Raw genomic sequence first — 16,755 nt, forward strand, 5'->3', positions numbered from 1 at the left:
TGCGACAATAAAATTAGCGTGATGAATTTAGCCAGACTTTTTAAAATCACTTAATCAAGTGACAAAAGCGAGAGGTCACGTAAAAATCCTGACCTAATTCATCTCTGGCTTATCAGTGGATTATTTCACAAATCAATGTGTCTTATGGGGTGGGGGTGAGGTTTATCATGCATCGCACGGCGGAGAGATTGCAAAAGGGACCAATAAACACGACAAGGGGAAGAGGACGTCCAGTGCCAAGATGCATCCCTCAGCTCAGGCAGGCAGAAATGTTAATTCAGTCACATTTTTATTCCTTTTAGTCACTTGGTTAGGCGAAGCCAGCTATAAGCACGACCCCCAGCCACTATTGCTTTTTTATTTTACCAGGTAAGGCCCACTGAGCTCTATAGCTCTTTTTCAGAAGCAACCTGGCCATTCATAACCACCAAATACTCTAAACGCATGTTGATTCTAAATGTGGACGGAAAAAACGGAGGACCCACAGAATAATCCACGTGACCGCGGGGAGAGAGAGAGACACGCAAACCCCAAATATACAGCAGGCGTTAAGGGATCGAGTCCACGACCTCCTGTTGACCAAGCGAAGTAGTCAACATCTGGCCACCGTGGCGCCCAACCGAGCGGCTCAGGCCAAGCCAGAGCCACGACAAAGAAAATGGCCCTCATCCTCATCGACAACAACCTATGGGATTTTAGTCAAGTCTTGGATTTCATTTAGGCAAAAGCAGTCGTACATCGAGTTGGTTAACTGGTGGGTGGGAAGGGCATCATTTCCCCACCACCCCCCCCCCCATATTGTTAGGCCAGCCAAGCGGTGAACGCGATAAAGATTTGAATGTAATCTACACATTAGTCAATCACCTATGCACTGCATTCTCTAATAACGTTACTTAACTTTATTAATTCTTGGTTCTTTCGGTAAAGTCACGTAGAAGGCAAACAATAAAAAACAATAAAATATATTTTTTATTATTTTATTGTTTCCCTTCTACGTGACTTTACCGAAAGAACCAAGAATATCAAAATTTAACTTTCATGAATCTACATATTCATTCAGACTCATTAATTTCATCTCACCATAGTTACCAAGGTTGGATATTTGGTGGTTGGTTGTAAATCGTCGGCATGCAAGATGATTTTCGTATACACGTAGTCAACATTGACTTAAAATAAAATTAAGGAAAAACTTTGAGAATAATTTTCGTCACTAATTTCACGAATAAAAATTAAAACCAGAACGTAGTGTGGGGTGAGGGTAAGCCACAACAAACTCCTTGGTGCTTTCTTTCTCGTGGACTCTCGATGGCAGGAAAGGCAGGACGCTCACAACGTCGTCGCAGGGCCTAATCGGCGGGCGCCAGATTGTGAAGCCGGCTCTCTCGATCTTGTGTGCGTGTGGTGATTCTCCGCTAAGTACGGAGTGGAGACGCACGCAATTATAGGATGAGCTCAGGATTCCTGGGGAGGCAGCTGACAATGGCTCTGGCAGCCCTGTCACATCTACCGATCTGTCCTTTCCAACTCAGTTACGTTAGTGCCAATGCCAAAGCACGAGGGTTAAAGCGAGTCTGAGTCTGCATGTTGATCCATCACGACGTTTGCCCGCTCCATTCCCAATGCCAGCTGTGAGTACGAGAGTCCAAGTGGAACGCTAGTTCGCACCGGGTTTTCAATCACCGCGAGATGGCTACACTTGCCACGGGTGACGCATGTAAACCCACTCCGTATCACTCCTCCACATCGACTAAACTTCATTTAAACTTTACCCTTACGCTGTTTTAATAACCTTATACTGTATCTTCTTTCCTGCCATATAATTTATAAGGCATGCAAATGGTTCACTCAAACATCTGCACACCCACGATTCAATAAATTGGTTAATCAAAGATTCAGGGTCACAGATTGATTTAAGAACCCATTATTTGCATCTCAATTATGTCTCGAGTGTGCAGTCTTCTCATGTTCGGTCCCATTTGGGCCAAGACCATAAATATAACGTGAGAATATTATTTTCGTATACGGTAAATGATAAATATATTTAGTTTGTCAACCCACTGCTGGATGAAGGCCTCCCCTGGCTGAGTCAGTTATGGAGGTTTGACTATACTTCACCACTCTGGCTAGTGCAGGTTGGTGAAGCTGGTGGGAACAGGACTAGTTCAGATATCACTGGTCACTAGCATTTGCTGTGACAGGGAATCGAACCGAGGATGCCGCAGTTTCAGTGCAATTCATTACCCACTACGCCATTGCTGTGAAATTTGCACAAATTAGAAATAAACGCTAATTAAATTCATGCTCCAATGCATGTATCATGAGCATCAGCATCTATTTAATCGGAGAACCAATGATGTGTTACCTCCCTGATTATTTCTTCTTTATGACCAGATAATACACTGAACGGCAGCAAAGAAATGTAACACGCCCCGGAGATTTCGGGCACCATGGAGATGGAGTGATGAAATCAGGTCGGGTGCAGGTTCTGGATTATTACGTCACAAAACCATTTGCGATGGCAACGTCTTGGGGAGGCATTTGTTCATCCAAAAGTGGATTGATCTTGGTAGATAATGATGTTGATACTTCACAGCAAGCATTGCCAGCTTGGGTATTTCTCAGAACAACGCCGGTTGTCTTGGCTTCGCGTACGTGCGCTTGCGTGCACATGTGCGTGTGTGCGTGCACATGTGCGTGCATTTTGCGTGCGAATGAAGGACTCTGCCATCGGCCTTCAACTGCTGTAGGTTTTCACGTGGAGCAGCGCTGTGCGACGTCATTTTCAAAACCTATTTTGTAACGCAGCCACAACAGCTGGCACGGCGTGAAGTCGCTGCCACCGCCGCCTCAACCACTGCCGCATTTTACCAAGAACACGCAAAAGTGTCGAGGCACCAACATTGCCACCCAAGAGTTACCAAATCTCATTATCCCCAGGGTCGCCATTTCAAAACAATACTCCATTAAATAGCTCTGCAGTGGCCAGATGAGCTCATCAAGTCGCCACAGGGGCTGCTGTTTGCAATAAATTACTCTTGTGCCTCTGTGAAGATCAATTATGGGCCCCTCCCGGCGCACGGCTATGACAGACGTCACGCAAGGACGCCGAGTTTGGTTCTCCGAATTGGCCGATTCAAAAATGAGATGCGGGCAACCAGTAAATGCTTACACGGCACTGGGCATTATCTTGATTACAAATACTGTATGACAATACTACCAAGCAAAATATAAAAAACACACTTAACATTTAAAACACTGTAGGACTAAACAAAGATGGAAATAAGAATATTCTATTCAGAGGCAGAGTGCTTGATGGACTCAACGTTTTCATATCCTGCTTGCAATGTAACAATGATTCCCCTTGACGATTAAAAAGGGGCAATGTGTTGATGAGCACACGCTGAGACACCGAGTGTGAGTGTCCCCACGAACTGGCCTCACATGGTCGGGCAAGAGTGGACAAGCTTCACAGATCCCATCCCACAGGGCCCGAGCCATGAATACGTAATCTAGCCAGTGCACAGATAACAGGTCACAGCGATCTGCATCGGCTTCATTCCAGAAGAAAGGCACGTTCCTCCGCTATGCGTGGCTGATATTCAGTGCAATGGCTCAAGGATCCAGAGCTGCAAGCCCACTGCGAATTTCATCACTCAAGCTCAGCGGATAAAGTCCACCCGCACAGAGCGCAGAGTGCACCAACCGATCGCAATGGCATCGCCTCTAGCAATGGCAGATCAGCTCACCGTCCGCCCTTTGATATTTGTGCAACTATAAAAACAACCCGGTGCGGCACAGTGACTGCCAGAAAAAACAACAATCGGGCAATCGAAACACTCCAGTGGTGAACAATACATGGGTGCCCGGTGCCAATTCCAGTTATCTGATTCGCAGGGCAGGTGTGCCGGATTGTCGCAGCTGATTGAGATACGGCCCGTTGGATTATTTTTTTTTATGCCGCTGCGCCCCCCCACGGCCCATGCCCCGTTTCTTTCTCGGCAGGAAGCTTTTGTGAATAGGTAATTCATTAGGCATGCAACCGCGCCTGCGTGCGTGATTATGAACGCAACGGTCCACTGCGCACGGAGCGCTGTTACGTCAAGTCCCACCGTGTGCCATTCCGAGACGAGCTCTGGCAAGAGCCACCCCTCTTGTCTGTGGTTGTGATCACACGCAGGCCCGGCTTGGTGGTGATAAATATCAACTGTTTATTTTATAGCCTCAAACCAGCTTCATATCACTAAGTGACCTGTGAATTACTGCGCTTGGGACAGTAACTCATCACCTTTGCACGAGGCCAGCCCTCTTCAAGAATGTCACCCCACTTCGTGGACACTGACAAATCTCTTCACAACCACACGGCTATCCGAGCCCTCTATGCCGACACCTAGCAAGAATGCGGCTTAAACAGAAACAAATGTAAAGAACAGACGAAATCTAAACACTCGTGTTTTTAGATTTTTTAGTGGAGGCTAATTTGGATGAGATGTAGCCGCTGTTTTTTGATATACTGCCAACATGTCCTTAAATGCAGCCGTAACAGTGGAGCATAAAGTTCTCAAGATAAATTCTGGGAATGGCGTTAGACGGGCCTCTTAAATCACAGCGAACAGCAAGCGTAAGAGGCTTTTCAGTTTTCCAACTGAATTTACGCTGCCAGCTAGAACTGTGAAATTTAAACAACAGCCCATTAAAGAGGCTTTACAAACAGCAACCATAATTGGGGCCCGTCCGGACCATTCTACCAGACAGAACTTCTTTGATATAACATTTTAAACAAAGCACAAGACCTCTTATTGAACTCTAGCTAATGGTTTGTTTCCTGCTCAGACCGCGGTCTGAGCTTGGCTGTGTTCACTCCAGCACTGTCCTCTAGACAGTCTGGTCCCTTCACCTGATGAAGGCCACTTGTGTTGTGGCCGAAACGTCGTGATTTTTGTTGTTTTATTTTTTTACCTACGTGACTTTACCGAATAGAACCAAAGAGTAATTTGCATTGGTATTCAAATATAAGAAATGGGCACCGTGAATTATAAAGCCTCGTCTTTTAAATCCATTGTATGCAAGGGGCACCATTAAGGTCAATAAATGCTGCTAAAGGGATCACAGCACCCTGCACATAGCCACACCACCTCGTACAACAACCAACTCCCACCAGCCGCCCTGCAGCTACCAGGCAATGCACGCACCCACCCACCGATCCATCCACCCACTCGCCCAACCCCACACTCTCATCCCCAAACAGGCATGCTAATGTCATGGACTACTGCCCCTGGACATGGAGAACCTGGCGAGTTTAATATATGGGCACTCTTTCCATATTGTGTTTCCATTATTAATGAAGGTAACTGCATTTTAAGGTATATTTTTTCCCCCATACAGAACTGTACCGTTCCAAAAAAATTACTCATTTTAACAAAGTGTCAACTCGCGTGCACATATTGCCTTTGGCAACGGCCACCGACGCAACTCTCAGCCAAACTGACGTCATAACAAAATGGGCCATTCCGAGGTTCCACGCAGCCGCAGTGCACGCACCACACGGGTTTGGCGCCGGTCGAAGGCCACTCGGTAGCGAGGGCCACTCGGTAGCGAACGTCGCGTCTGTGGTTTCGCGACGGCTCTGTTCAGAGCCGACGAAGCAGCTAATGACGGCGATATTTATAAAAACGCGGTTTTGGCATTGACGGTGCGACCGTACCACTGCCAACGCATACCGTATCCATAGTAGAGGTTAAACGATGCTGCCCTCCCTTTGACACAGGCAAACACGCCAGCAAACATGCAAGCTTTCAAACCGACATGCACTGGCACACACACTCATAGATACGTACACATGCACGCACGTGCACACACACGCAAACAACAATCCACCCCCCCGCCATGAACTCCAACTAAGCGAGCAACCTCCCACATTCTCAGCCCCCCCAACACTCTTCCTCCCCAGCCTCCCTCCGATCCATCCCCCAAACCCAACAAAAGTTGTACAATGCGGGCCGCCAGTGCGCATTCAAAAGCCGCTCTCCCACACAAGCCCACCAGCCCTCCCCTCTTCGCCTTATTTCTATACTCCCGACAACTGCCAGCATGAACATGGAGATAAGAATTGAGTGTTTGTGGGGGAAGTGGCCGATTCTTCTGGCCTGGAGGTAGAAGCTACCTGGAGTGTGAGCTGTGTGGGGGGGGGGGGGGATTTACAGCTGCTCGCGCGCTCTCAGCTGCGTACGCACGCACGCGGCATTGACGTGCAAAGCAGTGGGCACGAGTGCGAAGAAGCGATGGCGTTTGCAGCGGACACAATCAACTGTGCTCGATTTGAGCGAGAAACTAATGCATTGTTTGAACCAGGAAACCACAAACACACACTCGGAGACAAAGGCACACCGCATAGCCGTACAGGCTGATGGGGCAAGCACTGGTCACTGAGCGCCTGTTAAGGCCAGAATGGTACCATAAACGGGGTGGTGTGTGGTGAGCACACAACCCTGTCGTCTTTTGTCTTCCCCAATGCTGATATAGTCACACATGCAAAAGCTACTCACTTCAGGATGGAGGGCCAGGACGGCTTTAAATACAGTTCGCTAGCGTCGATGTATGTTGAACTTATTTCACACCACACGTTACCAACCGTGCTAATCGGATATACCCATGGCCAGGAATCAAACCCAGGCCACATGGGTTCATGGCACAGTGCAAAAACCACTATGCCACTGCACTCAGCATACAAAGACACATACACACAGTCTCACACAAACGTATGCAGGCTCTAAGCTGGGAGAGAGTGGGGGTTCGAGGGTGCAGCGATGGAACGGTGGATGGGTAGGGTGTGCAGCCGGCAGGAGAAGCTGGAAGAAAGGCATTCGTACCCTTTGCCGCAGTGGTGACACTTGTGAGAGTTTAAAATGCGCCTCCGAGAGGCAGTCTCACGTCCCTAATCTGTGTTCTCAGCCACACAGCACCCCCAGCGATGCCTACTGCGGGCGTGAGGAATTTGATTTGTGGAGACGGGTTTGTGGAGAAACCTGCTGTGGGGTGATAGAGTAGTGGGTGGGGTTTTTTTACCATCCTAATCGAAAATATACGTTCACAGTTTCATATATAGGACGCCTTTCTTTAATTATTCAAATGTATCGTTACCGCGATTGCTTCGTACAATTTTCATTAAACAGCAGCAGTTTGTGTAACTCTGTCATCGATGACCACATATTTCTTCAGAGACATCTTCCAGGACAGAGAAATTGGTAAGAAACTAAATATATTGCAAAAAAATAAAACCACTGTGAATCACCCTTCTGGACTGGAGGTAACAATATATAAATACATATAAATACCAACATTTCAATGGGTCAAGCCCTGCTGATGATACCTTAGAAATGTAATCTATTTCTAAGCATTTGTATTGTTAAAAGCAGCTACAGAGCACTGGTCCAGAAGGTCCATTTACAAATAGGCTTTAATGTATTTAGGTTTCAGTTTTTTTTTCATGAAAGACCCTTATCTTTCTCGTTTCACGTTTAACCATCAGTATAAATATCCATAATAGAGGTTTTTTTGGGTTAGATCGCGTAAATATATAAATGTGTCAATAAAACCCGCCACCGCCCGACAAAAAACTAGTAAGGGTTGTCACGTAAACAGAACATGACAATTCGTCACTAGTACAGCACACCGGTGTGTTGGAGAGCCAAGCCACAACATTTACAATCTGAGTACGACGTTTCGCCAGTAATTACAACTGGCTTCATCAGGCGACAGACAGATTTGTGGAGAAGTCCACCTGTTTCGTTCCTTATATAGAGGCGTAGATGTGGTGACCACACTTCTGCACTCTTGCGCAAAGTTGGGGGGGGGATTCACGAGTACATTATGCATGCGCATTATGCGAGCCCTTTGATCTTGTAAATGTTGTGGCTTGGCTCTCCAACACACCAGTGTGCTGTAATTGTGACGAATTGGCACGTTCTGTTTACGTGACAACCCTTACTAGTTGGCTGTGTCAGGTGGTGGTGGGTTTAACGACACATTTATATATTTACGCGATCTCACCCAAAAAACCTCCTGTGGATATTGGTCGTGAAAGCCTACGTGTTAAACAGTATACATGTCGGTCATTTTGGCATCACGAGAGATGGTAGTGGCTTGGAATGGCGTTCATCCAGGAGCAAATTGACCATGGCTGATTAAGACGATGATGATGATGATTTTAGCATTGCCAAAATAAAATATCACTTGGCCATCCGGAGTCACGAGTGATCCTAGGATCACTTTTGACTTTGAGACTGAGAATCTGAGAATCTGCCCCGCAACAAAAAGATGCAGGCGACACGGCACGCCGAATCACAACAGCTGCCCTCAGCTCTGGGACGATGGCGCTCAGCTGGCCTGACCCCCAGGGGTGCTGTCCCTCGTGGATTCTCGTGCGACGCGCAGCGGCGCTCTTAGCTATTCGCACTCAGACCAAGCGCAAATGCTTCGCGTTGCAAAAAGTGAGAGCCCATGCAGAGCGCCGTACACCAGGCTCTTGCGGGGATGTACCGTCAGCAACACACGAAAGTGAAGCCGTGTAGGATTAACAAAGGAAGTAAAGGTGCAGCTCTGCAATTTCTTGCTCATATCACTGCTGGCGTCTACTGCAGGGAGCTCTACAAAACCCCCTCGAGAGGCTATGTGGCCTATTCTTCCACGTTGAACAGACGTCTCAGGAGAGATGAGAGTACCTACGCCATAGCCCACCACATGCACCAATGGAAAAACTGTGGTGTACCCAATAACATCCACTGTGTTAGTCTTTCATCATCGGGTTGAGACCATCAACTAATTTCGCTTGAATATTCGGTTTATTCACAGGCAACCTGCCTACCTGGATTTGAGCCCAGGAACTCAGTGGTGCCAGCTCAGCGCTCGGACCACTGAGCCACCACATGCACGGTTGAACAACCTCTCAGACCATATCCCTGCGTACGTGAAGGTCAGGTCGACCAAAGCAGTCTGTGTGCACACACATTGGACCTCTAGTTTGCTGGCATCAGATCTGTGTCAATAAAAGGTCACACACAGTAGTACACAGCACGCTCAGAGATATAACAGCGGTCAGCAAACATTTGCTGAAAAAAAATCAATGTAAGCAAACGGTTCCGCTTCCTCACAAGCAGCGATGCAAGGGGAGGAAAAAACATTTCGGTTATATAAATATTGCATTGTATTTGTTAATTCTAAAATTACAGCCAGAAATTGCAACTAAATCACCATGAACGTGTCTGATCCTGTCAGATATCAAAAATTCCACGTGGTTTAACCTGAACACTTCCTGGGAATTCACAGGCTTCCTTGAAATACATTAGGATTGGACTTCAACATGACGAAAATGATGACAGTAGAGCATTGGATGCTTGAATCCATCTGTGTGGAGCTATGAGCGTAACCCCCCTTTCTAAGTCTATACCAAACACTCATTAATGTATTTGATCAAACATCCCACTGCAGGAACATCCTGAAATAGAGGTCTAAGGATGCAGCGAGGCCTTCCTGGGTACAGTGTTTTGTAAATATGATTAAATTCCACGTTTTGCACTTCTGTGACATGCAAATTGTATAATTTGGAAATATTTAATGATTACTTTTTTTAATGAACCTACAACATGGCATCGGAGGTGGGTAGTGAATCCCGGCAAGACATTTTACAATCATTTTCACAAGCGCTGAAACGCTTTTGGAGCCGCTACCCACACACGCCCCATCCTAAATTTCCAGACACAGCTGTACGCAGCCCTTCACAGATTTATCTCGGGAGTTGGCATGCTGGAGTTCTGTTTTCTTTAAGGGAAGTATGGAATTTGTCACAGGGTAAAAGCAGGAACAATTAAACGGAGCCCACATGGACAGCGGAGATGCTGGTCATCCGGATTTCAGTCGAAGGTTGATGGCGGAGTCGGATACAAAAACCGCACAAAAATGTAAAACTCCCGTTTTTTGCCCTCCTTGCAAGATTTATAAAGGCGATAGGACTTTTGATAATACATATCTCAAACCCGACACCGGTTCATTCTCTGGTGGCATGGAAACAATCGGGAGTAAACACATTTTTTTGTTTTCTTTTTTTAAGCTGGTGCCTCTCCCGTATGGAATGAACTTGTCCACCCAGGGCGCAGCCACTGCTGGGTGTCGTGGGCGTCCGGACACCCCAGAATTTTCAGACATGCCTAAGAGAAGACATCCCTTCACCAATCCACGCTGAGTAGCATGGTTAAGTATGGTAAAATAACCCCCGTGACCTTTAAGGCGTGTGGCGACTTTCATCAGACAATGCATTGACAAGAGAATGCAAATTATTAAATGTTATTATTTAAGAGGCACCCACTACAGTTTTGGACAAATCATATTTTTTTTAATTTGAGTTTTTCTCCATTCAACAAGGTGAACTCATTACTGATTATGCACAAATCCTGATGACGGAACCTTGAAATACACAGCAGTGCACAAACTCATGGGCTGAGACAGTAGCCAGTCGTTGTGTAGATTTTATATAAGTACAGGAGAACTCCTTATCATTGACTAAGTAGGGGGCAAACTTCGCCAGATCCTACCAGTAACCTAACGAATAACCACCGGCAAAGCGTTCACATACAGGACTCGCGCCGCGGCACTCGCACCGTAGGACTCGCGCCGTGGGATACGGGCCTCGCGCCGTGGGACACGGGACTCGCACCAGGGGACTCGCACTGTAGGACATGGGACACGCACTGCGGCACACGCACCAGGGGACTCGCACCGTGGGACACGGGACTCATACTAGGCGACACGCACTGCGGGACTCGCGCCAGGGGACTCGCATCAACTTCCAGAGTGTGGCTGTGTCCCCGTGTGGTGGCTCATTGACAAGCGGCACAAAGTGCTGGCAGAACCGGGCGGCACAAAGCATGAACCACCCAGGGCGCGTCCTGTCCTGAGCATTTTCACGCCAAGGCAATTGTGAGCGGAAGGGCGGTGGCGGCCGCCCACCACCACCACCAAATGTACAGAGGAAAGGGCGTGCCGAAGGCAACTTCCTCCAGAGCCACCACAATGCCCCCACTCAGCTCGTGGTACACGTGCACACGAGACAAAGATCCCCCATATAGCCTTGATAGACTTTTGGGGCAAGTGCTATTAGCGAGCACCTACGAAGGCCGGCACGGCACACGAGGGGGTGGGTGGCCAACACCACGCCCGGCCGCCTTTGTCTAGCGGGTGGTGATGTTTACACACCACACCAGGTACTCATTTGAGGAGAGTCCTAGGGCCGCCGTTCAGATAATCGTCACTCGTGTTGGTCATGAGCAGGAATCAAACTCGGGTGGCCGGGTTCGTAGCGCCACTCCCCACATGTGCACACGTGCGCACACACGTGTGTGCGCACACACACAAGGTCCAGCATTGCCGAGGCCTCCAGGCAAAAAAAATCCCACTCAGTGAAAAAGGAACCAAAATCATGTGTGTTACTTGGTATTGTAATAAGAGGGGAAAACAAAAAAAATGTTGTTTAAAAAAAGAAACTTAATGTCGAATTTCCTTCCCCCTGTTTGACTGCTGAAAATGTATCCGCTTGCCGGTTATGAAAGCAAACACTCAAACTTGGGGCATCACCAGATGGAAACAGTTTCATTCACACTGAAGCAGATAATTGCTTTAGTGCTCGATCAAACCTTTATTTATACAGCGTTTCATGACAACTGGATCAGCTGCTTTGGCAAAATTTATCTGAAGCATGAAGTGACACCAGCTCTTCCTATGTAAATACAGCCACGTGTTCTGTGAATTCAAACAATATTTATTTATACTCTAAGAGTATTTGTCGATAAAGACTAAATATAAATGTCCATGGCAGTGTGGATTGTGTCATTGTCCCAGGCCTTGTCTCTATCTTCGACATTGAGCAAATACAGTGCCCATTACAAATACAGTGCCCATTACAAGCTGAAATTACTATTAGTATGATCTAAGTTGTGCATCGAGGCTGTGAGAGGTGATCTTGAATTTTCAAACTGTGATCGACGTAAACAAGATGAGCAGTCTGCATTCCTCGGTGAGCATGTGGTCTGGTGATTAAAGACCAGCCCATTAACCACAACTCTGATGTTTGTCATCTGCAAGTCAAAACAGCTTTAATTCCCCAACACTGCGAGTACAAAGGATGACTTTTTTTTCTTTCGAAAACCAGAATTATTTTTGTTTCACAAACCGGTGCCCTACGCTGCCAAAACTCTGCCAAAGACGCTGCTACTAAAGGCTTGAATTGGGAACTTAAGTAGAGGCTGCACGATTGCGTGCGCGAAGGATCAACAACGTGTGGATACGACACGGTCTTGGGACTATGATCAATTAAACCGCACGACCCACACGGCATGTGGAGACCCTCATCCAGCAGTGGTCAGGGGTGCCATGGTGGGGAGATGTTAACGTCCTTGCTTGGTATACAGGAGGTCGTGGGTTCGATCCCGACCCTAATGCCTGCTATATATTTGGCGTTTGCAATGTCTCTCTCCCCGTGGTCGCATGGATTTTTCTCCGGATACTCCGGTTTTTCCCTCCCCAATTAGAAACAACATGCGTTTAGAGTATTTGGCTGCTATACATTTCCACGTGATAAGCCACTTCGTTGAGCTATCGTTTGTGGCCAGGTCGCTTTCTAAAAAATAGCTATATAGCTCAATGGGCCTTACCTGATAAAATAAAAATAGTTTAGAGTTTAGTTTAGCTTGTCGCTTATTGCTAAGGTTTGCGATTCGAGCCCAGCAGCTACCCTGTTTAATACTGCGTTAACCACTAAATATTCCCCGTCCGCTTCGCAGTGGATGGCAAAGATCCTGTGACGTTATTTGAAAAAGCTTGTACTGGCGCCATGCTCCAAATATGTCAAATTTGAAAACGTATCCCACAAATTACTTAATCTGGTAAAATCGCATGGCAACACCACCCGCTTCTGGTAAACTACATCCATCCATGATACGCAGCATTTTCATGATAGCCTGGTGCTACAAAAATAATAGTGCAAAATCCAAACACTAATTATTATAGATATTACACTGACAAAGAGCTGGGTGGCGTGCACGTGCACCGCAGGGCGGAAGTGAGGGGGGCGCGAAAGGGGTCGCGCAGTGGCCCCCGGGGACCTACCTCTCGTGTTTGTAGCCATGTCCGCCACCTTCTGAAAAGCCTCCAGGAAGGCTCCCGCTGCCGTCAGCGTTGTCCTGCAAAAGCCCAAAGTATAAAAAATTTAATAATCGTCCAAATGCCATGCGTGTCGTCCTGTCTGAGCGGCCAATCGTCGGAAAAGCCAGGCGCGCACACACCGGCGCGTACCGTAATCCCCATCACAATGCTTAAACGGCGAAGAGAGCTCATGGGATTTGGAACGAGGATCGCAGAACCATCCATTAGAATGGCGTTGTCATGAAAACACAGCCTTTGCTGAATGGTGTGTTTGCTTTCCTGGATTTGCTCTGCTGCCAACACCCTAATGTACGCGCTACGACCTGGTGGGAAGGTAATGCGCGCAGAAAACGGGTGGGCCGACGCATGATGCGTGTGAAGTCTGATTTAGTGCTTCTGGGTGTCTATTAAAAAAACTTAAAGAAGCGTGGTTGCTTTTCCGATTTGGATACACAAGCCGTAAGACCTCAAGTGAATCAGTAATTAGCCTGTACGGGCGTACACTGTGTTTGCATCTGTTATTATACAGGAGCTTGACACAAATTTAATGAGATATAAATGAACATTCTCATGTGCGTGTACCCTTGCAAGGACTATTCTGCACTTTATAATGCATTCTGCATTTTATATATGCAAGTCATAAAATGTGCCACCATAGCAGTTTGAAAATATGAAAAAAAAAATTTATTGGACAAAAGGCAAACCTACAGTTAATTTCCATGAAGCATGTCACATTAACTGCTTTTTCAATGAAAAAAATACAGAATGGCATGTTATAAAATAAATCTAAGTCTAAATCAAAACAGCTCCAAGTCCATTTGATTGTATAAATGGCAACTGCAAAAATATACAGCATTCATTTTTGAAAGCTGACTGATCAAAAAGGTTTATTTGCATTGAGTTTTTTCGCTGTCAGAGGACATTGCTTTTAATTTTTAACCGCATCTTATTTAACCCGTACTGTGTATGCACGCACTCAGTGTTCTCGGTCACAGTGCCAATTGTCGTGCTTAGAAACCTGCGTCTGGTCTTATTTAGTGGTGCCTTTACTTATGACTTTCATTTGACCTCAGGCTGCTGCAAACAAACCAACGACCACACAGCGGCGGGCATGCACGTCGATACCAATGACGCCGAGTCGTGGCACAAAGCGACAAGAAAGCCACGCGGATTCCGTGCAAGGATAAGTCCCGAGTAAAAACGAACGTGTAAAAAATGAAGTGTGGATTATATTGTGCATAAGCAGCTCAACCCGGCAAACTCGTACCTTGCGTAACGATGAGAGAAATTAAGCATATTTCTACCAAGTGGCGTGTTGTTGCAATAAAAAAAGTAGGCCGATTTGGCTGTGAAGAGGCACCCTCTCCCTACGTGAGTTTAATTGTTACCTATGAGTGCAAACTGAATGTGCAATAAGCGCAACTTTGCAAAGGAATATGACCTTTATATATAATTATAACCACATAGGAGCCTTTTGCAAAAAAGCGTCCGTTTCCCAAGGGAGGCCTGGGGTCAAAACAATTACGGCATAACAAACGTAGTGCAGTAAAAGAATGACCATGCAACGTAGAAAACTGCAACACGTGGATCACAGGTATATACACACACACATCTGCAAATTAAGTGACTGTGTTGCTTATGGCGAGTGGGGCATGCACCAAATCAATCACCACATTCGTCATTAACACTGCCTAAGCACAGAAATGCCAGCCTACCACCAGACATTTTTTCGGATATGAGGCTGTGTTAATAATGTATTTGGTGCTTTGTTGAACACATATGACTGCTGCATATATACAGCACGCATAAGTAATACGCATGGGCGTTATAATGCGCATAATTCCCACTTCAGGTTGGGGCGAAATAAAAAAAACTAACCAAGTTGCTTGGCCTCATTATATTATAAGCATGCATCATAACTGTAGCCAGTAATCAGATCATCGTCTGGCACAATTAGGCTTTGTCACAAATGTCTGGACCAAAAGATTTGTAATTGCATTCCGCAGCCAGCAAACGCTTTACTCGAGAGCAGAGGCAAACATTTTGCACGTCTGTGCCTCTGCGAGAATCTGCGCATAATGAATGCAACCACCGTCGCGTTCAAAGGTTCAGACAGCTCGGGAGTTCGACTCACGCACAGTAACGACGGCAATGGTCAGCTCCCTTAGGTTAGTCCCGCAGTCATGCACTGTCAGCACCAACTCCGGTCCTCTCACTGGCCACAACCTTTAACCATTAATCTGACTTTGTACTCAGTGAGACAGCATTTTGGCAGGGACTCGATAGCAACGTCTGCTGAATTGTAAGTGCCCAAAAAAAACGCATGGTGACAGAGACCCATGCGCACACGCGGACGCGTGCGTGTGCGTGTATCTGGCTGCCGGTGCACCACTGCGATGTCTCGCGCCGTTCGCTCGCCTCTCTCCAGTCAGTTGCTCTGAGTGCTCATACATTATCCGAGGATGTATCCCCAGCCTGTGAATTTGATGGTGTGTAACTCTGGCCATTAAACTCCACTTCGATGATCATCAAAAGCCATCGCTGGCGTCTCAAAGTGCCGACATCAAGCACGGAGAAATCAGTACATTTATAAAAAAGGTGCAATCATTTCTCCAAGTCATTGAGGACACTACAATGTTGTATTGGTGCAAGCTCATGTTACTAAACTGGTGCGCACTTCAATTTGCATTTGCTAATAAAATGTTCCCAAGTGGGGTTGTAATCAATCGTTTGTAATAAAATGTGAATACATGGAACTAACCTGAGCTGTGAATGCAGCTTTGAAGCTCTGCTGATGAAGTCCTCCCAGATCGGGTAACTGACCTGTGAGCAGACAGACGCGCCACCCTTAGCACAGAGCACAGCCTTCAACAGACAGAACAGTTCACACAGCAGAAGGCCCAACACAGCCTCTCAAAGACACTGCTGACTGCATATCATTACAACTAGATAAAAAGGGAACCAATTCCAAAAGGGCTATGTGCAGCATGCACACAAGAATTGTGATGTTTTCTTGACATGCAAAACGTGCTGCAATTCCTGTTACGATTTGCTGATTTAAGACACCTCTTTGCATATATATTTTAGAGAGAAGGTCATTTGGATGACAGGTCTCTTCTCTGTTATAAGATTTGGGGTCAGACCTGGAGTCAATGATAATTATTTATATTGGAGCACTGTTAGCAGAAATTACAATTTTACAATGACGCTGTGATTGTAATTGCAGGCAGGCCCAGGGGGTCTGCAGGCAGACCCCCTGGGCCTGCCTGCAGATGTGCACGGGGTTGTACTGTACTATCAGGCCACCAGGCATTTTCACGTACCACCACACGTGCAAGTTAAATGGTCTTCCTGCTGATTAGCGTTGAGATTTAAGTTGGACAGAGACTGCGATAGGTTCAACTTCAGGAAAGACTTACTGAGCAAATGCCCTGATGGACTGGTGGCTTCGTCCAACCCTGGGGTTCTACAGGCTGCCTATTTGTAGATGGAAAAATATTTGGCAGTGGGGGTAGTTGCCCCCAATTTTAGGCAGGGGAAGAATCAATATCCTGTGCCAATAAAAAA

The 16,755-nt window shown here is 46.6% G+C and overlaps 1 protein-coding gene across 10 annotated transcripts in view; it reads right to left on the minus strand.

Moving 5' to 3' along the window:
* Positions 1-16,755, minus strand: part of LOC116946021 (protein MTSS 1) — a 90,523-nt gene that overhangs the window by 68,223 nt on the left and 5,545 nt on the right. For all 10 annotated transcript variants that reach the window (XM_032960825.2, XM_032960824.2, XM_032960822.2 and 7 more), the window contains exons 2-3: positions 15,950-16,011; positions 13,153-13,226 (exon numbers count right to left, since the gene is read on the minus strand). In XM_032960825.2, coding sequence (XP_032816716.2) covers positions 13,153-13,226; positions 15,950-16,011 — 136 coding nt within the window. The remainder of the gene's footprint in view (positions 1-13,152; positions 13,227-15,949; positions 16,012-16,755) is intronic.

The sequence above is a fragment of the Petromyzon marinus genome, chromosome 25 (assembly GCF_048934315.1).
Source record: "Petromyzon marinus isolate PM22_M1 ecotype Great Lakes invasive population chromosome 25, UKy_Petmar_22M1.pri1.0, whole genome shotgun sequence".
NCBI classification, from domain to species: Eukaryota; Metazoa; Chordata; class Hyperoartia; order Petromyzontiformes; family Petromyzontidae; genus Petromyzon; species Petromyzon marinus.